Source organism: Acomys russatus, chromosome 20 (assembly GCF_903995435.1).
Source record: "Acomys russatus chromosome 20, mAcoRus1.1, whole genome shotgun sequence".
In the NCBI taxonomy this organism is placed as follows: domain Eukaryota; kingdom Metazoa; phylum Chordata; class Mammalia; order Rodentia; family Muridae; genus Acomys; species Acomys russatus.
In genome coordinates, this window is record NC_067156.1 from 63,918,607 (window position 1) to 63,943,057 (window position 24,451).

Consider the following 24,451-nt stretch of genomic DNA (forward strand, 5'->3'; position numbering starts at 1 on the left):
ATTTTCTGAGTTCTAATTGTATTGTCACAGAATACAATAGGTTATGTCTTTTGTAGTTTAGGCTATGGCAGGGTTTTTAATGTAGCTCAGGCTAGCCCTAAATTTATAGTCCTATTTCCTTAGCCTTCCATGCCTTGAGATCATAACTACACACCACCTCAGCTCATAGTAGAATTTTATATCCATAGTTGCGACACATGTGAAATATATTTGGTAAATGTTTTCTAACCCAACTAAACTTCTTGGAGTGACTGACCGATTCATCCATAGCCAAGTGGCCTTTGAGTCTAGGCATTGGCAAAAAGAAACTGAGGCCCAAAGAGAAGGGTCTAACCTGGGCCACATAGGGGTCAGTTATGAAGCCAGGCATTGACATCCTGCTTTGAGTTTTGTTCCTGCAGTGTAGGTATTTTTGTAGATAACTGGAGGTTTTCATGGGAAATCAATGGGTGTGTGACTTTTTAAAAGAAAGCATAAATTATTTCTTCTATCACAAAGAATGACAAAAAGTTACAAAGATAAACATTACCATTGGAAACAAATTGTCCTGGGTCACTGTTGTAGGTTCTCTCACAGCAGCATTTCCACACTCCCTCTTCCCCTACTATCTATGGCAGACACTGCTAATTGGTTGCAGACCTTTCCCAATAAGTTTAGCTATACCCTCAACATCCTTAATAGAATGGCCCAAACATCTAATACCAATTAAGTCAGAGTTGGTCCTGGAGGGTAAAATCGTTTTTCTTTCTAACATTATGGAAGGATGTGTGCGGGTTTCCTACACATTTGAGAGAAGGAAAACATCAAGGTGTAGTGTTGACAGGAGGCAGAGGCCACAGGTAGCTATGTCTAAGCTTCGCAGAGTGCCCTTTCCCCCAGCACAGAGATCAAAAAGCCCCAAGATAAAGGGCAGGGGAAAAAAATCAAAGTCCTCCACTGTCTAATAATATGACTCTGCCTACCTGCAGCCAGACCTGGTGGACTTGTGATATTTTATATAAACAATTACAACCAATCCCCTAATGATTATTGGAGCTTCTCCATAAACAGCCAGTTTCAGAAAGGAAAAATGGGGTTATAAACTTTACTGCCTAACAAGATAATGAACTGCCCACCTCTTATCTCCTCACATATGACTCTTGAGACAAATGACCCATGAAGAAAGGCCAAATAAAGTCTCTTAACTGCTATTAAAGTGCCCCATTGTCCCTGAGGGGAGCAATTCTGTCTCTCGGAGTTTGCCTGCTGCATTCCTGTCTACAATGTATACTCTTTATGAAAACTTTCCCGTAGGTTCTAGTCTGGTAAACACTTTTACCCCTGGGCCTTGGGCTTCCCTTTCCTGGTAGAGTACTGGGGTCAGGGGGGGGGGGGCTCAGCTAGGAGCTCTTCCCTCACCTTTAGGCTTCTCTTCACTCTGAGGCTTACGGTGGTCTGCAGAGTGGCCAGTGGGTTCCTGGGAATCTCTGTCTGGGGCTATTCTCCAGTGAGACCCAAAGGTTTCTGGGCTGAGACTTTAGATTGCCGTCACCCACTAGGGTGTGAACTAAGAACTTCATTTGCCTCACTCTTCAAGGGTGAAGGGCTGATTTTCTTCCTTCTGGGACGCCCCCTCACTCTCAACATGCGATATGGGGACAGCTGCAGCTTGTCTGGCGCGAGTCCACACATACTGTGAAGACTCCTTCATTCATTTCTCTTCTTACTCTGTTTCTTGTCGGCCACTCACCACCATAGAGCAGGAGGGAGCAGACACGTGTGGCCCATGATGATGAGGCGTGCCTCTGCACTTTTCCTTCCCTGCCAGACTTCCTGCTCTGAGAGGCCCGCGGACAGCCAGGCTTTCTTACATTAGCTAACTCAGCCTCTGGCTTGTCTGCTGCCTCCAGCCACACCTCTGCTTAACAACGGCTTCTGTCATCCCTCTCTGACCTCTGCTCTCCTTTCTGTTCCCTCTCTTTTCCACCCGCCGAACTTTCTTCAGTAGCACCCGGTGCAATTATGCTCACATTCCCCCAGGAACTTAGTGTGGGGAATTCAGAGAGCTGTCAAATGCAAGCCCTTCACTTGGAGAACAACCTTCTTGCTGAGGTGGCTAATGGGAACTCTGGCACCTCTGGGTATATACTCCCTTCTCCATGTCTGACTTTTCTCAAATACAATCCACACCAGGACCGTTTAGCCAGGACCCCTTAACCTTCATTGGAGAATCTGAAGGCTGACTGTGGTCTCTGAGTAACCTAGCAGGGTTATCTACATCATCCTGATCACGTGACGATGTATGAGGCAAGGTCTTCTATTTTGTCTCTAGCACAGAATCCCACTGGCCAAGTTGGGCAACTGGTGTGGGGAATAAAAGAGAAGGACTGAGTGAAACGTATCATTATCTCTCTATTGAAAAAGATGAAAAAGGCTGTGTGTGTGTGTGTGTGTGTGTGTGTGTGTGTGTGTGTGTGTGTAGGGTAGGTCGGTTGGCTAGCAAGCTCCATTTATGTTCCGGCTCCCCCCATCAAATACTGGGGTCACTTGCATGCACAAGCTCACTGACTTTTACATAGGTTCTGGGCCTCTTGCTTGCACAGCAAGTGCTCTTACCCGCTGCCCCAGAAAGGCATCCTGGGAAAGGCCATGACTACAACAGTTAACTGTAAGCTATGGGAAACAACGCAGGGCTTCTGAGTGACCTGCTCCCTTTCTGTTTAGAATAACCAAAACTCGTGTGAAAGTAATCTAATCTTAATCCCGAGAGTCCAGAGGGCCAAGCTACCCTGGCTGTAGTTTGTAAGCTAAGACTCTCCAAGTATGAGTTGAAAGCTTCAAAGTAGACCAGGGGCTGCGAACTTCATCCTCTATGTATTAGACATACACGGCCTAAAGTTCCTTAATAATTGAGAGGACACCTTTGGCCAAAAAAGGTCAAACTAGAAGAATGGAATAAGAGGCAGGTTACTTAATGGCGACAGTAGGAGCAGCCTCCCCGCCCATCTCAGGAAAACTTCAGGTCCATCTCTTAGCAACCTGACCTAGTCTAAAGAAATTGATCTAATCTCAGGTCAAAGGACTCTTTGGTCTTGTTGTGGATGGCCAGGACATTTCATCTGAGAGTGCCTAAGGCTACCATGCTACAGGTCTCACCAAAGGCCATGTTCAGTCTGAAAAGTAGAGGCCTATCGAAAGCAACATTGTCTCTTTCTCTAGTGAGGGATCAAACCTCAAAGGACAAAGGCCACCTACTCTGTTCCTTCACCATGAGAAACCCAACAAGGGAGGAGACCCACCCTTCTGTTGAGGAGTATACAAGTCTTAGGCTGCAGAAGCTCCTGTATTCTCTAGGTCTGTGGAGGGTCCTTGAATAACCCTATATGTGGCATGGAGAAAAGTCACATTCCTCTCTGATACTGGTTCTAACTTTTCAGCCCTGACTGCGGTCCCCAGTTTGACTTTCCAGTCCTCCATCTGACTTACTGGTACGACAGCAAAGCCCAACCAACTTGTTTACATCCTTTTGACCTGTATAATAAACAAATATCTTTCACTCATTCCTTATGATCCTACCCAGTTGCCCCATTCCTTCCCTGGATAGAGCTATTAAGCCTACATTTCAGGTTCTTTTAAATTTCTGAGATTCTAAAGACTCTGTGACCATCTACCTAACACTGAGCCCTTGTCTTATGATGGTCCAGAATCATCTGGAGCCTTAAATGCCTCCCCTGTAGTCGCTATCAGTGTCTTCTACACCACCCAACAAGTTCTTTTCAAAGTATGGAATATTTCTGTTCCTGGGTGCCCACTAGCATCCATTCTTGCCACAGAGTTCTTAAAGACCCTGACAGTATTTAGGGTCAGAACTCAGAAGAAATACTGGCACAAATTTGGCCTGCCCTTCCATGGGATCCACACCCATGCAGTTATCCAGAAATCGCGCCTGATAATACTCGATTAAACAAGCCCCTCAAGTTTTGGGCCTACTAGCAGCTATCTGGCCTCCAACACAGATGGCCCTTATGCATGTATACTCTGTTGCAAGGTCCACCAAAAGACCACATTGATGCTTCTCTGGGTAAAAGCTGAGCAGACCAACAAGCCAACCAGGAAGCTCAGCCTCCACTCAAGCCTGCCTTGGGTCTCAGTAGCCCTCCCCCCCACCCCTCCACTTTTACCTCAACAGGCTTTAGATAAGGGCTTTACAGCCACTCCAGAGGGATGGTTACAGAGCCTATAAAATAAGCTGTTGCTCCCTCAATCCTCCTAAGACTTTAACAGTCTTTGTCAGACTACACAGCATTCTTCACATAGTCTATTGCCAAAGTTTGTCCCACTCGTCAGGACAGTCCCAGAGGAGCTGTGAGACTTCATCTCCTTTTCTAGCCTGTCCAGAGTAGGGGAACTATGCCGGTATACTGGCAAACAGAGTTCACTGACAACCTTCCTCACACAAGGAACTAAAATATCCACAAGCTCTAGTGCATCGCTTAACTGGGTGGGTGGAGGACTCCTCAAAACCAGAAAGAGCCCTCGAGATACCTAACCATAGAACTCAGCGCTTCCTCTCTGCATTCCCTTGGTCCTTGCAGTCTGGCTTGACTTTCATTTTCAGTATCACTTAGGGAATGAGTGAGGCTCGCACAATTAAGTATTACTTTTATGTAGCCTGGTACCCTCAAATCTTCTGGAACAGTCAAAAGGGCACATCTAACATTTATAGCAGGTTCTTTCTCTCAACAGCCCTCATAACAGATCCAGAAGCTCATGACTATTGTGCTAATGTCACTAAGAAAGACAATCAAGGCTGTCGCCAAGACTCAGAACAAGTATTGCTTCAAGCACAATCACCTCGTCACATTAACTTGGGAGACTGGGTCCCTCCTGTAACCCTCCCACAGGATAAAAGGCCATTTGACGTTGTTTGAACCTGACCCTATTGTGCCTTTCTTGTGTCTTCAACTGTAACCAAGTTACAAGGCAGGGACAGGGGACTAGGGCAAGCTGGATAACCAGACTGGCTGAAATTGATTTCTGGCTTTATTGAGAGACTCTGCCTTCATAAATATAGAATGATTGTCACCTACTGCCAACTTTAGCTCTCCACATCCATATATTTGCATCTACACACACACACACACACACACACACACACACACACACTTATCTCAATTTTTGTCTGATAAATACTTTTACCCCTATTCTTTGGTCTTGGGACAGATCACATATTTTGTAAGGCTGTTTATGTTCTAGTCATAAAGTCTCAATATCCTGGAATATTGCCCCATATGGTGTGTCATCTAGAAATGCCTGCATTTTGTATCTATATGGAATAAGTGTATGCTATCAAAGTTAGTAAATATGAGGGCAGCAAGAAAACAGGGTGTTGAGGAGCTGGATGTGCAGACATACCTGGACTAGGATGACACAGCTCTGTTGGCACGTCTACAACAGGGGAACAGGACACAAAGAGATGGGCCAAGTCTGGAAAAGGTAAGCGGGCTCTGGAAACAGCAGGTGGAGACTTCCTGGAGGGAGGTATTTGACTCTATCTCATCAGGCAGACATTTCATCCCAGAGGCTCACTTCTCCAAAGTGCCTCCCTTGGGACTCTATGACGTCAGAGCTATATAGACTGAAGGCTTGTGGAAAGGATGAAAAAAAAAAGCACATGGCTCACGCAGTCCTCAGGAAAAGGGGGAAGGGGACCTGCGGGCTGATTTGTCTCCCTGGTTCTATCACAAGCCGAGTAAGACAGGCCAGCTCAGGTTGCCGATTTGCACACCTGAACATTTGCCAGTGCTGGCTTAGCACTTGGGTAAGTCTCTGGACTAGCCGTGGTTTCTTCATCTATAAAGCAAGAGGTTTGAGCTGTAAATATTTAAGAGCCTTTTCAGCTTTAAGCTTCCAAGATCTAGATTTTTTTTGGTGTGTGTGTGTGTGTGCCAGAATTCTTAATAGGTTTCCCATCTCATGACTGCCTTCCCTAGATACAAATTCAATGGACAAAAGTAGAGTTTCCTTCTGAAAAGACAGGTGGCCACGTAGGTTGGCATCTACCTGGCTCACTTCTGCCCCAGCATCTCTTACCTGGGCTTCTTTTGATTCCTAGATAGGGCTGGAGAACACTAGGTCATCAGCTTTGAGGAGAAGCTTCTTGCCGGTGTCTTTGGTCCTCAGCTCCAGGGGCTCTGACGTCTCCTACACCCGAACCTCCTCACTGCTCTGTACCTTCCAATCCTTCCTCTTGACAACTTTTTGTAAGTCCACTAGTTTGTACCTCTGAACCCATGCCTGGCACAGGTCTGCCAGTGGAGGAGGAATACAGAAAAATGCCTTTCTGCAGCCCTCCTGCACTCTGGCCTCCTCAACTAAAGAAAGATACTTCCTAAGTGCCCTGGGCAAGATGTGTTCCAGCTGCCATGGTCTCCCCCACCAGCTGAATCAAACCACTCTCCTTAAAGAGCAGCCCTGGTCTAGTTGCTTCCTTGTTGTTTCTCAGGCGTTACCCTTCTAGTTAGAATTCTAGCTCCAGTATTTGTCTTTGTCTCCTGGGGGGGGGCAATTTGCCTTCCAACCTCAATAACTGCACTTAATTCCCCAACAGGCTGGGCACAGGCTGGGGACTAGTGCTCGCCATCAGTGTCTTAGTGAAAGTTTTTGCCTAATACGAAATGTGAGCTGTCTGTGGAAATTTTCATACCTTTCCCCCTAATTCTTATTGACCAGGGTCTCCTGGTGGCTCACCAGGGTCCTCTCAGATTAAGAAGGGCATGATCTAACCGTGGAAGCCAAAATGCACCCTGATGTCTATATATGAGGGAGGCTGACTCTCGCAAGTCCCATGAAGCCATGGGTCTGGTGGGCTGACTTGTCGGAGAGGGGAACTGTCAAAACATGTTTTGTTTGGCTTTCAGAGTATGATGGGTCATCAACCCCACACTCACATACTGCTCCCAGCATACACTTGGGGGTGGAAGGTGGCATCCTCCCCAGGATCAGAATGATACCTCACACCAAGGACATTAGCTCCACCTGAGTAGACACACTCTCCTGCTGACGTCAAAGGTTTCCTTCCTACTCCAGGTGTTTGGGACTCCCGAAGAAGGATCTTGATCAAGGAGGATGAAAAGCAAACAAGAGGGGAGGGAGGAGCTCAGGTGCCCCAACATTCCAGGGACAGGTTGGGAGCTGGTAGAGAGCAGACCAGTTCCATGCTTAGGCCCTTTCGGGGCCTATGACAGGCTGCTGACCATACCTAAGCCTCCCCGTTTTCTTTTCCCCTTGCTATCTAGTTTCTCAGCTCCATCAGGGATGCTTGCCCTTTTTACTATTGATCTGGCTCTATCTAGGCCTCCTGAGCTCTTCATAGTGAGCTCAGTTCTGCTTTTTGAGTATCCATCTTGGTTAGCTCAGACATGGTATGGAGAGACGCTTATGAACAACAACACACCACCAAGACGGAAAGAGAAGAAATAGTCACCCATGAAGAAGCCATCCAGGAAGCTCGCACTGGGTTCCTGAGCTAACCAAGATGCACGGGGGAGCAGAACATCTCTCAGCCACACGTTAGACATATGGTGTATTTAGGGTGAGGCAGACGACTGTCCTAGAAGCAAAAAGGACACAGTGGAATCTTGTGCCTATCAAGTCCCAGCAAATACTGGGCCACACTATCAAGAGTGCTTAGAGCAGTCTCTTCAGGCCTTGAAGGCTTAATCAGAACTCATTTCAGAACAAACTTTTCTTCAGATCTCTCTGGCTTCCTTCAACTCTACATGTCTGTATTTGAAGAAGGAGGATGAAAAGATTAATACCAGGCCCTGAGTTGCAGTCAGGTTCTTCTGGAGGAAAGGGAGGGCCATACTCCTTTTGGAGTAAATTTAAGTTCAAGCCCCTTGTGCTCCAAAGCATGTCCCATTGTTTCATTTTGTTCCAGAAGCCTCCTTCCCCCGTGACTATAATAAAAGGTTGAAGGCTCCAAGTTATCAAGGGTTGGTTCAAGGTGACTTGCTGCCCTCCCTCTCCCCTCACTCCTTAAGGCTCCAGAATTTCTAGTTCCACTCCAGGAGAAGGAAGGGGTCTCCATGGATTTCTTGACCTATTTTGGAATGGCTAGAGGCAGAAAAAAAAAAAAAAAAAAACAAACCCAAACCACAGGTAACCCCCCACCCCCCACCACACACATAAAATGTGGATGCTTTTAAAGGCATTTCGAAATTAAACTGTGTATGGTCTGTTGGGTGGAAATCCTGCCTGATGCGAAGCTGCCACTCCCACCTGGTTTTAGAGGAGACTGTCTGTCATCTGTCACAGTGTCTGAGATCCAAAGGAGCAAAGGCTCCGCATCATAGAGGAAGCACACTGGCATATGGGGGAATACTGGGCCAATGCAGTCACAAATGCGCTTTGAGAGGACCAAGTGGTGGTTGGATCTTAGAGGGCTTCACAGAGGAAAAAATTCACAGGGGAGAGGTCCAGGGCAGGGCAGGTGAAGGGGCAGTTCAAGTGAGTGATACCATGCCTTCAAGTAACCATGGTGAGGGATGCTGCAGGGGTTGCGTGGTAACAAAGTATCCCAACAGGTCTCCAGTTGCTTCTGTGTTGCCAGAGTGGGAAACTGAGTCTAAGCAGACCCTGCTGCTCAGGCGGTTGCTACAGAGACTCTCTTCACTGACTCACTCAGCTGTCTGTCACCTGTGTGCTGTGCTTCTGAGCCACCCACGGCAGACAGCTAAGGCTCCACCCATTTTTCTTTCTAAGGCATAAATCATCATTTTCATCAGGATAAGGATGCTCCAGCCTCCCTCGCCCTGCCTGGCCTCATCTCAGCATGCCCTTTCCACCACAGACAGGTTCAGTCTTGTGTTTCTCGGTACTCTCTTCCTCTTAGAATCAAAACTATTCTCAGAAATGATGCCTGCCACCTAAGATGCGAGTGACCAACCATGCTTACGCCATTACCAGCCCAGGGCTGTTTATATTTTAACAGGTTCCAAACCTTAAACCAAAGGGATGGCTGGAAGCACTTGGGCAGCTTAGGGGAAACACAGGAGACAGGAGGAGAAGAGGCTGAGAAAATTTCCTGGAGTCCTTACAGTCATGCCTGAGACAATTCCTAAACAGAAGGCCAACTCAACCAGGTAACTGCCTCGGTATGAAAGCTGAGGTTGTGAACGTAAATGCGCTCAGGGTCTGAGGCAGGTGAGACTATTCAGCTGGCCGGGCAAATCCCCATAAAATAAATTCCTTGAAGGCAGGGTCGGATCTGATTCTCTCCTGGTTTATCGTCAGGCCTGAGGTTGAGTAACATATTAATAGTTCTGTATAAAAGAATCTTCTGGGTGGATGAGCAAATATGGTCAGGCCACAAGGCAGAATTCTCAGGCTCCGAGTGTTGAGAGATACTACTAAGTGGTCACCAACATGAGAGGCCACATGGGATGGAATGGGAGGGGAATGGGTTGAAGTTGGGGTCACATGGCTTTTGAAGGCAAGAGGAAACTGACACAAAGGGTTATGAGCACACATGGTGATTCGATTGCAGCCCCACCCCAAGGGTTTTTATAGAACCCAAACTATGATTTCTGTACCCCCAAACCCAAGGCATCTGCTGAGTTGCAGGGAAGAACCCATGGCTGGTAGTTAAAGGGGAAGAAGCATCTCAAAGCAAAGCCAAAAGCTGAATGGTGAAAACTGTGAAGGGGAAGGCAAGCAACTTGGAACAGAGGTCATGGGGGCCTGAGGGGGTTCCCTGAGAGAAGCCAGAGTCAGAGGAATAAGGAGGGAAGAAAAGGGACAGTCACATCAATGATGGCGCCAATCTCCGAGTGGAAGGAAAGCCTTGCACTTATACCTGGAAAGGCAGATTAATGGAACACGCACTAGGCTCAACGTTATAAACACCTAGAAAGGAAAGTTACTTATAAAAACAAAAACTAATCATGTTTCTCACTTGTAACAGAAATAGGAAATGAAGAGACAACATTTACGGACCACTGGGGACACCACGACCAGATGAAGCGTCATTCACTTGGCAGGGACAAGACTTTGTGGCCATGTGAAGGGTTGGAAGACATGTCACTGGTATTCTTCCAGGTCTTATTTGAAGAAGAGTTTGTAAGGAATAGGCATGTTATTAAAATGATACAGTCCCAAACACCTGGGCTAGGAAAGCACCAGTGCTTCGTACTCCGCGTTGGGCAAGAGGGAAGGGCTACCAAGGTGTTAGTGTCTCAGACTGGGAGAGGAGCTTTGGAAGGACGCAGCATGTTATGGTCAGCTATTAGGCATTTGCTTTTACATAATGGAGAAATAGGCCTTTATGCCCAGGGCTGGAAAAAGCAGTTTGACTGCCAGTGGAAGGGAACATTCGGAAGTTCAAGACTTCTTATCAATATTTTCAGGGCTCCAGTTTCTCACATCTTGGCTTTTTTTTTTTTTTTTTTTTTTTTTTTTAGTGACTGCAAAAGCCCTCTTCTGAGGAAAGCTCCTTGTGCCCAACCCATAGCTCTAAACCAGGGTGACTTTACTTCATGTCCTCACCTGTCCCTGCTCTGTATCTGTCTGGGAGCCACACAAGGTCAATTTTATAGCATCTATTACTACGTTTCTTAACCCTCTCCTCAAAAGACTAACGCTTTTGTTTTATGCCAGGGACATGTAAATCAGACTCCTCACTTCCAATTTCAGCAAGGACACACCAGCTTCCTTTAATGCCGAGCAAGGGGCAGTTTATAAAGATCTGGGCAGAGGGTTTGAATCAGCTTCAGGGTTAGGGAGGCACAGGTGTGTTTGATCTGATACAGGCGCGAAGGAGAGGCGAAGAAAGTATATGCCGAGAGGCCTGGCCCAGCGTTGGGACCGCAGAGGCGCAGGCAAGAGGAGCATTTCTGCTCAGAGCTGGGTTAGTAGTCACCGTTGGGGGGCTTCTCTCCTTCACTGCTTTTTGTTGTCAGGAAGTAGACGCGGTTGGCCTCTGGGTAGGTGACTTTGCTGAGCGGGAGCTTGTTGATGCCAGGGTTGTTGCTTGTGATGAGAAGGAAGGTGAGGGTGGAGAGGCAGAAGGGCCAGGTGCCTGGTGGCACGCCAACCTGCAAATTGAAACAAGAGATGGAAGAAGGTTTCCAGGCTCCTGCATTGGGCCAGGAACCTGGGGAGAAGGATAGGATAGGAATTGAGGGTGGAGAGGCCTGCCTCTGCCAGGCGAAGGTGTTAGCATTTCTGAACTCAGAGTATCAGAGGAGCTGGTCAAGGAAATTGAGGTGTTGTTCTCTTTGGGTACACCCGAACCTTTGCTTTTTGTTGCTGTTTTGTTTTTGTTTGAGACAGGGTTTCTCTGTGTAGCCTTGGCTGTCCTGGGCTTGCTTTGTAGAACCGGCTGGCTTTGAACTCACAGTGATCCACCTGTCTCTGCTTCCCTGAGTGCTGGGATTAAAGGTGTGTGCCACCGTGCCTGGCTCACTCAGCATCTTTTAATGATCCGGGCCTGATTGGTTCTTGCTCTGGGCCCCAAAGTGCCCTCTGTCAGTTCCTGTTCCCCATTGCTATCTTTCAACATACACACACACAAACACACACACACACACACACACACACACACACACACACACACACACACACACACACAGAGCTCCTAGAACTACATGTTCAAAATTCTTCTTTGGCTGAATCATGGACAAATCTTGGCATACATATTGGATTCTATTTCCCTTACACCATTCCCCCATCTTCTTCTATAAGACCCCGGGTGCCTGAAATCTCTGATAGGGAGGAAGACTGTAGGATAGTGTTCAGAGAGTCCGGACTTACCACTGCCATCATATTGGAGAGGGCTGCTCCCATGTATGCACAGAACAGGGCTGTGGAGGAACAAGACCAGTAGGTTAGCTTCCCATAGCCTGCCTTCTTCAGCCACTGCCCTAGCGAAACAGGAGCCAAGACCCAGAGCCAGCTTTTCCACAGTCTTGGTGTCTGACACCAGTATTTGCCAGAGGCTATCCTTTACTGCTCAGTGTTTTTCTCCCATCGCCATGCAGTCTCTGAGGCCAGAGGTTAAAGTTTACATATTCTTTTATTCATCATGGCTTTTCATAGAGTTGATAGTTGATTCTCCTTTTGTCTCCATCAATTTTGGTAACAAATTAGAACAGACATATAACTAACAGAAGGCCAGCCAGAGGGGCTTGGTTGTCGCTTTCTTAAAAACCTACCACAGACGAGTGCCAGCAGGTGTGTCTGCCAGGTGAGTGCGTAGAACATGCCTCCGATGGCGATACAGGAGAGGACACAGTTGTAGCTCCAAAGGCCCATGTAGATCGTCTCAAAGGGCGTGGCCACAGTCAGGGCTATGGAAGAAGGTATGGTATTTCTGGGTAATTTTGGACCACAGAAGAAAGGCCTCAAGGTGTCCTGTGTCCTGTCATTCACCATACACCTCCAGCTCTGCTTATCAGAGGGGCCTCTGTAAATATCACATGATCATAGGAAATCAAACTGAGAAAGTCCTGGATTCACCCCAATGGTGTGTGTGTGTGTGTGTGTGTGCGCGCGTGTGTGTGTGCGTGTGTGTGTGTGTGTGTCTGTGTGTGTGAGTGTGTATGTGCGTGTGTGTGTGTGTCTGTGTGTGTGAGTGTGTGTGTGTCTGTGTGTGTGAGTGTGTGTGTGTGTGAGTGTGTGTGAGTGTGTGTGTGCGTGTGTCTGTGTGTGTGAGTGTGTGTGCGTGTGTGTCTGTGTGTGTGTGCGTTTGTGTGTCTGTGTGTGTGAGTGAGTATGTGTGTGTCTGTGTGCGTGTGTGAGTGAGTGTGTGCGTGCGTGTGCACGTGTATGTCTGTGTGTGTGTGAGTGTGTGTGCGTGTGTGTGTGAGTGAGTGTGTGTGTGTCTGTGTGCATGTGTCTGTGTGTGTGTGAGTGTGTGTGTGTCTGTGTGTCTGTGTCTGTGTTGTGTGACATCTGGGATAAGGACCAGCTTAGGAAAGGACACCAGTCCCTTCCTTCAGCCCAAGCAGCTGCGTTGTTAGCCATTTCAATCCTATTTTGGAGGCTTGATAAAAAAGTAAGTTCAGACACAGATGGCTATGGGGAGAGGAGTGTCAGAGCCTCGGGGGCAGGTGTGAGCAGTAGGTAGACGTGGGCAAAGAATTAGTGTCTCTTGCATGATTGTTATGAGGTTTTGATGAATTTAACATTATTTCCAATTACAACTTTTTTTTGAAAGTTCTGTTTCCAAAAGTCTTTGCACAACATTAGAATAATTCTAAAATAGTCTCTTACTCCCAGGGTCCCCTACCCTATTTTCTGATTCTATTGTGGGAAAGAGCATATCCATATGTGTGTACATACATATACATATGTGTAGGAATATGAAATTACACTTGAGAAATGCCAATCCAATTTTAGGAAGCCTTTCCTTTTAGCTTGCTTAAAACTTTCAAGTGCTGGACCACATGTACCCCAGCTTGGGCCATCACTGCTCCCCTCCTCCAACCGCCCCCAACTGCTGGGCTCCATGCTCAGGGCCCTTGCATTTCTCCACATGTTTGGTTCTTTCAGTCTGCTCTCTTTGGAGGCGGCTCAAGGAAGGGAAAAATAGTTTTTCCTCCCCCTGACAGTGTTTAAAACTCTAGTGGAGACAAGTCTGGAATGGTTTCCTGTATGCTGAGGAGAGATGGGATGAGGAAAAAAAAATCCTAAAGATCACCCTACAGACGTGGGATTCCGTCTTACCTGCTAGCAGCCCCACGATTGACCCTATGGCTGCATGCAAGCAGATGAGTGGTGAGGAGATAAACAGAGCCACCAGAATCATGCCACCTGTCCAGGGGTTGTCACAGCCGTAGACCTGGCCGACCCCAACAGGGATGGTCTGTAACAGCTGCAAAGTCAACAGAATGCAGGTCACCAGGATGAGGGCAGATAATGTAAAATTCAGGCATCGTGGGCAAGACCAGGCCAGTGGGTAATGAAGGGGAACAGACAGATGGCTGTGCCCTCCGGCGTGAGAGAGAACAGGGGAGGCACAAGCTGGAAAAAACAGTTTCTCACTCCACCACCTACGAGGCATCCAGCATCCAGCATGCAGTCAGGGGGAGCCCCTAACACAGCACTGGACATGCGTGCTTCTGGGGAACACATGGCTTTTATTTTGAGAGGAGAAACTTTGAGGGGGCCAGAATGCACCTCCTTCCTAAATTGCTACTGGGGTATAAGGCACCAAGGTATTTCCTACAGACTTCTGGAAATCCTAGGCATGTTCTAGGAACACTGTAAACATCCCAGGCTGTTTTCATGATGGTGTTATATGTGACTGTCAGCGTAGAGCCCCTGACACTGACTCCAGCAAAGAGCCTTTGCTGCTCTTCTGTCTTTGCACCAAGACACTGTTGATTTGTCCTCGTTGAGGGAGCTCGGCCTAGCTAATGGCCCTCCCGTTTTAAAATTCTATAATCCAAATTGGGCAACATAAATCGGAGTTGTGTTTCTTCTTCTTCTTGGGGTGGGGTTGAGGTCACAAGGGGGGCAGATCTGGGAAAACCAGGAAGTAAGTGTGATGGGATGCATGATGTGACATTCCCAAATGATCAATGAAACAAATATCTTGGAAAAATTCTACAGTCCTAGGGTGCTGGAAAGGTGGCTCAGCAGTTAAGAACATTTATCACTCTTGCAGAGGACCTGGGTTTGGTTTCCAGCACCCAGATGGTGGCTCACAACCATTTATAACTTTTATTCCATGGGATCCAATACCCTCTTCTGAACACCACAGGCACTAGACACGCTTGTGGTACGTATACATACATGCAGGCAAAACACTAAGACATATACAACAAATGAACCTAAACAATTAAAATAACTGTAGTTCTAGTGACAGCTCATGCTGGTGAAAACGTGGAGTAAGATAAGGGGGACATTCATGCACTGCTGATGAAATTATAAACTTGTGTAGTCACCCTGGAAATCAGTGTGGTGGTTCTGCAGGAACATGACAATCAATCTACCTCAAGATACCCAAGGGAGGCTTCATCCTGCACAGAGACCCTTGCTCAACCGTGCTCATTGCTGTTCTATTCATAATAGCTGGAAATTGGAAACAGCCTAGATGTCCTTCAGCAGAAGAATGGATAAAGAAAATATAGCACATTTATACAATTTATTATTATGTGGCCATTATAAACTGAAGTCATGGAATTCCCATACAGGTAAATGTGTGGGAACTAGAAAAAAAAATCATCTTGATTGAGGTATCCCAGATGCAGAAAGACAAATATTGTATGTATTCACTTATATGTACATATTGGCTGTGACGTCAATAACCAAGCTATAAACCATCAAACCACAGAAGTAAGGTATAGATAGTGAAGGACTGGGGAACAGATAGGTCTCCATAGAGAAGGGAACTATAATAGTTATGGATGGGTGAGAGGGTGATGGAACTGGAGGACCAAGTTGGGAGGAGAAGGAAGAGGGAGAGAATAATGAGACAGCTAAAATTAAGGGCTGTTAGAGGGGTCGCACGGAAGCCTAATACAGTAGAAGCTTATATATAATGTAACTAAATGAAATTGTCAAATAATGGGGGGAGAAAGAGCCCCAATTGGCCATTTCTTGTCACCAAGTGAAGCTTCCAGTACGGGGATTGGGTGACATTTAATTGAACTGTTTGTCAAAGGGGGCCCCATGGGAATCCCCAAAGAGCCCATGCTGTTGCCAAGTCCACAGGCTGCTCTTCACAAACTGACAATGAGGCCCCATTGCTGAAAGCAACACCCACACAAACCGTTGAGCATGGAGAAGCAGAGCTGGTGTTACACAGAGCCGTCACCCTTATGCTCTAGTGTCTCTGGTGCAGGAAGGAACTTGGCACACTGCTAAGAGGAATGTAAACACCAACCAAGCCACAAAGCCTTTATCTACAATGGTGTCCTGCCGGCTAGATATGCTAGGGCAATGGGGCCGCAAAGCTTGTGGGAGTAGCCAACCAATATTTGATTGGACTTATGGCCCACTCCATGAGATGAAACCCATATCTGACACTGCTTGGGTGACAAGAACATGACAGTAGATATCACAGGGACCTAGGGGAAAACCAAATACTACTGTTCTAAAAAATAAAACAAAACAAAATGTAGCAATCAAATGACTCCTAGTGACATTCTGCTATACTCATAGACCAGTGTGCCTTGCCAGCCACCACCAGAGAATCTTTTTCCACCAGCAAATGGGAACAATTACAAAGACCCACAGCCAGACATTATTCAGAGAGTGAGAGACCTTGGGACACTAAGCCCTAAATGGGATGTCTCCATCAAATCACTCCCCCACCTCACCAAGGCTCAAGGAACCCTGCAGAAGAGGAGGCAGAAAGCATGTATGAATGAGCCAGAGGGGATGGAGGACACCAGGAGAACAAGGCTCTCTAAATCAACATGAGCAAAGCTCATATGAGCTCACAGAGACTGAGGCAGCGTGCACAGGGCAGGCCTCAGTCTGCACCAGGTCCTCCGTATGGATACTACGGCTTCCTCTTTAGTGTTTCTTTGAGAATCTTGAGTGTGTGAACGATGTTTTAATTTCCATTTTATCTTATATATTTATCCCCCTAGAAGGTGGGGTTTGTTTGTTTGTTTTCTAGTGAGAGACAGAAACAGAATGAATCTGGACAGGAAGGGAGGTGGGGAGGGACTGGGAGGGGAAGAGGGGCTGGGGAAAGCATAATCAAGATTTTTATGTGAGGAAAAAAATATCTATATTCAAAACTGGAAAAAGGAAAGGAAGAAAAATAAATAAAAAACTGCAATTTAGAAAAAATGTTCTTTTCTGTATTAGCAGGCTGTGTGACTCTAAGAGACACCCTTTGTGGGTGAGTATAAACACATGTTTAATAACTATCAATTGATTTGTGATTCTCAGAGTTTGTGTTCATTGGAACCCCTGGGGAGCTTTAAACAACAAACCCAGTCTGGCTTCTCCACAGGGTATTTGATGACAACAGTGTGCTTCCCTGCACACTCTGCAAGTGAATATTACATGCAACAGTTTGGTGACTACTGGACTCACAGATTAGCCACTTTAGCTGTTGGGAGCCAATCACTTTGTCCTTTTCAGAACTTCGTGTTTATCAATAGAATTTGATTTTAGAACACACCTGGTTTCTTTTGGGAGTGGTGTTTGACTCCCAGAGAACCTTCAAACGTTGGAATCTCTTGTTTCCCACTGGGTGGCCTTTAATAACTGAACTCCGTTACAAGCTTATGGAAGGAATGGCAGTGGTGGGGGGCCCAGGACCCAGGGCCCAGGACCAATCTTATGTTTAAGGACCCAGAAGACGTGGGCAGGAAGTCTCAGCAGATGTTCAATGACATCTGAGGAACGTGGAATGCTGAGTCCAACTTCCACCTTTCCACCTGGAAACACAAGTTTCCCAAGCAGCCAAGAATGAGAGGAATTTGGGGACAGTGTCTTTGGGATAGAGCCTGCATTTGGAATGAAGCTCTTCCACCTGTAGGCAATCCATATTTTATCCTGTGACTGTGCACTGCTGCTGCTCCATGCCGCCCCCCAGGCTACGGCAGACACCTGAGGAAAAGGGCAGTCAGGTGGACAGTGGAAATTTCCAGAGCACCTGCCTCCTTCTTGTAATTCTCAGGTACTCACAGGCTGCTTACACGAAGAGGAGGCCCATCCACCCCGATCTTTCAGAATAAAAGTAAACTGGAATTGACTCTTCCAAACTCGGATTTGGGTGGTTGTCAAGAGTAGTGGGTTTCTGGGCAGGTGAGAGGGTAAGCTTGGACTTCAAGGTACCCAGACTGGTGGCCAGCATTTTCTGTGTTAAGTCGGGCATCTATTTCCCTGTGACCCATATCACAGTGGCCACCACAGCACTGAGCACCTGCCCTTGCATGTACACTGAGGCCCTGGTGATCCTCTCTCTTAGGTTAGGTTGTGCCACAATGTGGCTGTGACTGACAGTAGGCATGGCATCTGTCCTGTTTGCCCATGAGATAGCTGACCTTTGACACTGAGGTTTAGTTTTTCTTTCTGCTCCTTTTCTTTTCTTTTTCTTTTTTTCTTTTTTTTTCTTTTTTGCTATTGGAGCCAGGCCTTTCTGTAAAGGCAGAGTTTTGATTTTTCCAACTTCTTGGGTCTAGCTCTCAACCCTACTTCTAATCCCACTCTGTGCTTAGCTCCAGAACAAGACAAAATGTAAAAGAAAAAAAACTTTCTGTTTTAAGGCAAGAGGAGGCACTTTCTCTCTGGAAAAGTATTTATGAAAACAACAACAACCCGTTATGCGGCTAAGGATGGCTTGTCAACCATCCAAGTGTTTATAAACTCAAAATTCCAACAGCTTCAAAAATCTCTCACACTAGCTGACCCACAGGAAGTAAGAGGAAGTACTTCTTTTTGGATAGGCTCAGGTTTAGAGTGCAGCTGTCCTTGGAAGACCCTGGGGGTGGTGGAGCTGAGAAAACCACACTGCACCTTAGGTACACACAGCAGCTGTGGCTAGGCAGTGAGGACCCATAAGCCAAACCTGTTTACAGCTGAGGACTTGGGTTGTTTTCAAACACTGCAAAGACTGACAGAGGCAAGTCCTAGGTACTCTAGGAAGCAGAGCTAGAAGTGAGGGGTAAATATAAGGGGAGAGGGATTGCCACGGACCATGTAGAGCACGCCTATGATGGAAGAGACCTGGCGATAGGTGGACTCTTCTGAAAAGCAGTGAGTGTCAGCATACTATTTTTGTCCCAGGCTGAGGCACACATCCTGTCTAGGAGGATGGGCTGGTGGTTCAAAGTTAGGATTTTGCAGCACCGGTCTGGTGTTAAGTGCAGGCTGCAGGTTGTCCTTGGACAACAGCTTCTGCCCCTTAGTTTCCTCATCTGGACATTGGGAGTACTGGTGGTACCCACAGGGCGAAATGGGTTAATATAATAAGGGTGTAGGATAGTGTGATACATAAGCAGCTTGCATTTATACAACACCAAAGTATTGTACATGAGACTAAAGTACTAGGTAGTAGCTATTTCTACATTTGTTAACAAGGCTTAGATTTTATAATTCTGTATACTTTTAGAGTCTTATGGCAGAGTTTCATTATGGCTCTATATCCTTAATGCCTAGAGGCGAGGAGAGGAAATGAACATGCACACTTGTGAGCGGGTTATAGGCTCTACTGGCATCCCAGTTACAGAATTCTTTGCTCGGGGAAGGGAATGGTTCTATGCACCGTAGGATATTTAACAGACTCCCTGGATTATACCCTCTATTCTGTTGTTCCCATGTGCATGCCTATGTGTGTGCGTGTGCATGGCAGGTATGAGTGTGGGCATGTGTGTGTCACAGCACAAGCGTGGAGGTCAGAGGAAAGCCGTGAGAGTTGGTTGTTTCTTCCCAGAATGCATTCTGAGGGTTGAACTCAGATGATCAGACATGCATGGCAAACATTTTTACCTGCTAAGCCATCTCACTGGGCCAGCACTTATTCTCAAGCCCTCTCCCTGCCCCCCTTCCTCTCTCCCTCCCTCCCCCTCCCTCCCCCCTCTCCTTCTTTCCCCCTTTCTATCTTCCTTCCTCTGTCTGTGGACATGTATCCCAGGCTGGCCTCGAAGTTGATATGTAGGTGAGGATGATCTGGTCATATTTTCTCCATCTTCCATGTATCAGATTATAGTCACGTGCCTCTACCCTTGGTTTATACGGTGCTGGGGATTGAACTCAGGACATCATATATTCTAGGCATGCACTCTGAGCTGCATCTTTATCACTGGTCATACTTGACAATAAAAAAAATATTTCCAGACATTGACTAAAGTTTCCAAGGAGTAAACTTACCCTTGTTTGAGAACCACTGATACAGAGAGTATGTGAAAAAAAAAATCTACCCTGTCTTTTTTAGATAATACCTAATTTAATACTATTTTAAAGCATTTGTTAGTCTCTTACTGCCTTAACATATTATCTGTATCATCTAATGCTTTTCATTCAACTGAGCTACTTCACACTTTAGTGTTCTCTGTGGGTTGTCTCTTTTCTTGTGCAGAATGTAGGTTTTATGATTGGCTTTTAGGCATACTGTTGGCAGCTGAAAGTTACAAGGATGTGATAGATGTCCAGTGGAGATTTATTGACTGTATAGATGTGGCTTCAAGCCCTTCTGGTCTATGCTGAAGTTATCATCTGGTCTTTTTCAAAGTTGAGACAGATTCTCATTATGTAGCCCTGGCTGGCCTGGAGATCCCCATGTAGACCAGGCTGGCCTCAACCTCATAGAGATCCACCTGCGTCTGCCTCCTCGGAATGCTGGAATTAAAGTGCGTACTGCCATGACCAGCCTCATCTGGTTTCTCTTGAAGGACAGAACCTGGCTAATCCATAAGCGGTAAGGTGAAGGGTCCACAGTAGAGTCTTGCCATTGTGTAACTTACCAGAGGCATTTCAATCTCTGTCCAGGTGATATTGGGAGCTGAAGATACAGGCTCGATAAGCGTTGTGGGGAAGAAGAGGTTGTAATGCCCCGTAGCTCCCAGGTACAGGGTTAAGGCGATGTTGAAGGGCAGTGTGAAGACGGGCAAGTCCCACTTGCTGAAGATGCTACTCAGAGCGCTAGAAATAACCGGGCTGTAGAAAGAAGAGAGTAGAGCATTAGTCACTGTGAGTATCCTTAAGCTGACTCTGTCTTTATCTCTGGCTGTTAGAACATCTACCATCCCTGGGCTTTGTGCCTCCCTTGGGATGCCAGTGGCTACTGATCTAGAATGGAAAGCCAGGTTTTCAGTTTGAGAAAGCAAATTGAAAACACAATAATTTGAATGGAATACCTTATGAAATAGTTTGAACACTCCTTTGTTCCTTCAACTGAGAAAACCGAACAAAACATGATTCTTGTAAAATGTCATTATTGCCTTTGGCTAATCCAGATGTATACCAGCTGTTGCCTGGGGCTGTCGAAGCATTTTTAGGGTCTGACCTTCTACACAGATGACACTACAAAATGTAGGCTTTAGACAAGATTGGACTTTTTGGGAGTCACTCTGGGGACTTTTAGATAAAACAAAATCTTAAGTTGTTTGTGCACACTGTCTTCTTGGTCTCTGGTCTACTCTTGGGGAAGAGAGTGGATTTTGGACACAGAGATAAATGCAAATCCAGTCTGTTATAACTTAGAGGCCAAGTGAACACTGTTAGATAAATAATAATTTAGAAATACAGTTCTTATAGCTTCAGTTTTCCCTGCACGGGACTAGCCACTCCAGATACTCCACACATCTTTTATCGTCAGAGGTAGCTGGACAAGACAGAAAACTCCATGACCTGGTTGCATAGCCTGTCTTTAATTAGTGGGCATGAATCTCACATGGGCATTCAGGCCTGCCTGGATTAACTCTAACACACAGAACACTAGTTCATGTTTGCTTTTCTCTTTGAATTCTTACTGTCTGCATCCCTTCTTTCTGTCTGGGTTAACCACAAGGTTTTATTTACTTCATAAAAAAGTGATGGGATAAAAAATGTTTCATTTTCTAGGCCATAAAAACACACACCCTGCCAGCTTTGTTCCCACACTGCCTCTCTGCCTCCCACATTTGATGAAAGTGTCCCCGCTCTTTCATCAGATTAACTCTTGGATTGTTCTTTGGTTTGGATCTTTCTCAAGGGCTTTACTCTTACATTACTCTCTGTAGCATAGGTCTCTTTGTCCTCCAGGCCGTTCTTCTTCTTTTTTTAAATAAATTTTATTAATTTATTCATAGTTCATCTCAATTGTTATCCCATCCCTTGTATCCTCCCATTCCTCCCTCCCTCACATTTTCCCCTTACTCCCCTCCCCTATGACTGTGACTGAGGGGGACCTCTTTCCCCTGTATATGCTCATAGGGTATCGAGTCTCTTCTTGGTAGCCTACGATCCTTCCTCTGAGTGCCACCAGGGCTCCCCATGCAGGGGACGTGGTCAAATATGGGGCACCAGAGTTCATGTGAAAGTCAGACCCCACTCTCCACTCAACTATGGAGAATGTCTTGTCCATTGGCTAGATCTGCGTAGGGGTTCGAAGTTTACTGCATGTATTGTCCTTGGCTGGTGCCACAGTTTGGGCAGGACCCCTGGGCCCAGATCTGCCCATCATAATGTTCTTTTTATAGGTTTTTTTTTTTTTTTTTTTTTTTTTTTAATTTTTTTTTTATTTTTTTTTATTTTTTTATTAATTTATTCTTGTTACATCTCAATGTTTATCCCATCCCTTGTATCCTCCCATTCCTCCCCCCCCCCCATTTTCCCATTATTCCCCTCCCCTATGACTGTTCCTGAGGGGGATTACGTCCCCCTATATATTCTCATAGGGTATCAAGTCTCTTCTTGGCTACTTGCTGTCCTTCCTCTGAGTGCCACCAGTTCTCCCCCTCCAGGGAACATGGTCAAATGTGAGGCACCAGAGTACGTGAGAAAGTCGTATCACACTCTCCACTCAACTGCTATTTCCCCATTCTCCCATGCTTCTCTCACCTAGAGTCCTAAGAGGATGTTCTCCCCTCTGTCCCACTTCCCTGGTAAATGAAGACTTTTATGGGACATATTCCTTGGGCTAGTGTCCAGATATAAGTGAGTATATACCATTTGAGTCTTTCTGCTTCTGGGTTAACTCACTCATTATGGTCATTTCTAGTTCAATCCATTTGTCCACAAATTTCGGGAATTCGTAGTTTTTAATAGCTGAGTAGTATTTCATAGTGTAAATGTACCACAGTTTCTTTATCCATTCTTCTACTGAGGAACACCTAGGCTGTTTCCATGATCTAGCTATTATGAATAAGGCTGCTATGAACATGGTTGAGCAAATCTTGTTGTGTGCCGGAGCATCTTCTGGGTATATTCCAAGGAGTGGAATAGCTGGGTCTTGAGGAAGCCCTATTCCCAGTTTTCTGATATAGTGCCAGATAGATTTCCAAAGTGGCTGTACTAGTTTGCATTCCCACCAGCAATGAAGGAGTGTTCCTCTCTCCCCACATCCTCGCCAGCATGTGGTGTCACTTGAATTTTTGATCTTAGCCATTCTGATGGGTGTAAGATGGAATCCAAGAGTTATTTTGATTTGCATTTCCCTGATGACTAAGGAGGTTGAGCATTTCTTTAAGTATTTTTCAGCCTTTCGATATTCCTCTGTTGAGAATTCTCTGTTTAGTTCTGAGCCCCATTTCTCAATTGGGTTATTTGGTTTGGTAGTGTTTAATTTCTTGAGTTCTTTGTATATTTTGGATATTAGACCTTTGTCAGATGTAGGGTTGGTGAAGATCTTTTCCCAGTCTGTAGGCTGTTGCTTTGTTCTCTTGTCAGTGTCTCCTGCCTTACAGAAGCTTCTCAACCTCATGAGGTCCCATTTATTAATTGTTGACCTTAAAGCCTGGGCTGCTGTTCTGTTCAAGAAGTTGTCTCTTGTGCCAATGTGTTCCAGGCTCTTCCCCACTTTTTCTTCTAACTGAGTTAGTGTCTCTGGTTTTATGTTGAGGTCTTTGATCCACTTGGATTTGAGTTTTGTGTATGGTGACAAATATGGGTCCAGTTGCATTTTTTTACACATAGACCTCCAGTTAGACCAGCACCATTTGTTGAAGATGCTATTGTTTTCCCGTTGAATAGATTTGGCTTCTTTGTAAAAAATCAAGTGACCATATGTGTGTGGATTCATATCTGGGTCTTTGATTCAATTCCACTGATCAACCAGCCTGTTGCTATGCCAGTATCATGCTGTTTTAATTACTGTTGCTTTATAGTATGGCTTGAGATCAGGTACGGAGGTTCCTCTGGAGGATCTTTTTTGGTACAAGATTGTTTTAGCTATTCTGGGTGTTTTGTTTTTCCACATGAAGTTGAGAATTGAACTTTCAATGTCTTTAAAAAATTGTGTAGTTATTTTGATAGGGATTTCATTGAATCTGTAAATTGCTTTTGGTAAGTTGGCCATTTTTACTATGTTAATTCTCCCGATCCACAAGCAAGGAAGATCTTCTCATGTCATCTTCAATCTCTTTCTTCAGAGTTTTGAAATTTTTTCAAACAAGTCCTTTACTTGCTTGGTTAGATAACTCCTAAATATTTTATATTGCTTGTGGCTAACATGAAGGGTGTGGCTTTCCTAATTTCTTCCTCTGCATGCTTGTCATTTGTATATAGGAAGGCTACTGACTTTTTTTTAGTTAATTTTGTATCCAGCCAATTTGCTGAAGGTGTTTATCAGCTGTAGTAGTTCTCTGGTGGAATTTTGGGGGTCACTTATGTACATTATCATATCATCTGCAAATAGGGATAATTTGACTTCCTCCTTTCCTATTTGGATACTCTTGATCTCCTTTTGTTGTCTTATTGCTGTGGCTAGAACTTACAGTACTATATTGAAGAGATATGGAGAGAGTGGGCAGCCTTGCCTTGTTCCCAATTTTAGAGGAATTTCCTTAAGTACTTCATCATTTAC

General features: G+C 45.7%; 1 protein-coding gene across 1 annotated transcript in view; it reads right to left on the reverse strand.

The window, feature by feature from the left end:
- Slc14a2 (solute carrier family 14 member 2) overlaps positions 1–24,451 on the reverse strand; it is a 172,880-nt gene that overhangs the window by 24,954 nt on the left and 123,475 nt on the right. Inside the window, exons 6-10 of the mRNA XM_051163708.1 lie at positions 20,412–20,604; positions 13,708–13,855; positions 12,195–12,329; positions 11,794–11,843; positions 10,901–11,075 (exon numbers count right to left, since the gene is read on the reverse strand). Of these exons, the coding sequence (XP_051019665.1) occupies positions 10,901–11,075; positions 11,794–11,843; positions 12,195–12,329; positions 13,708–13,855; positions 20,412–20,604 (701 nt within the window). The remainder of the gene's footprint in view (positions 1–10,900; positions 11,076–11,793; positions 11,844–12,194; positions 12,330–13,707; positions 13,856–20,411; positions 20,605–24,451) is intronic.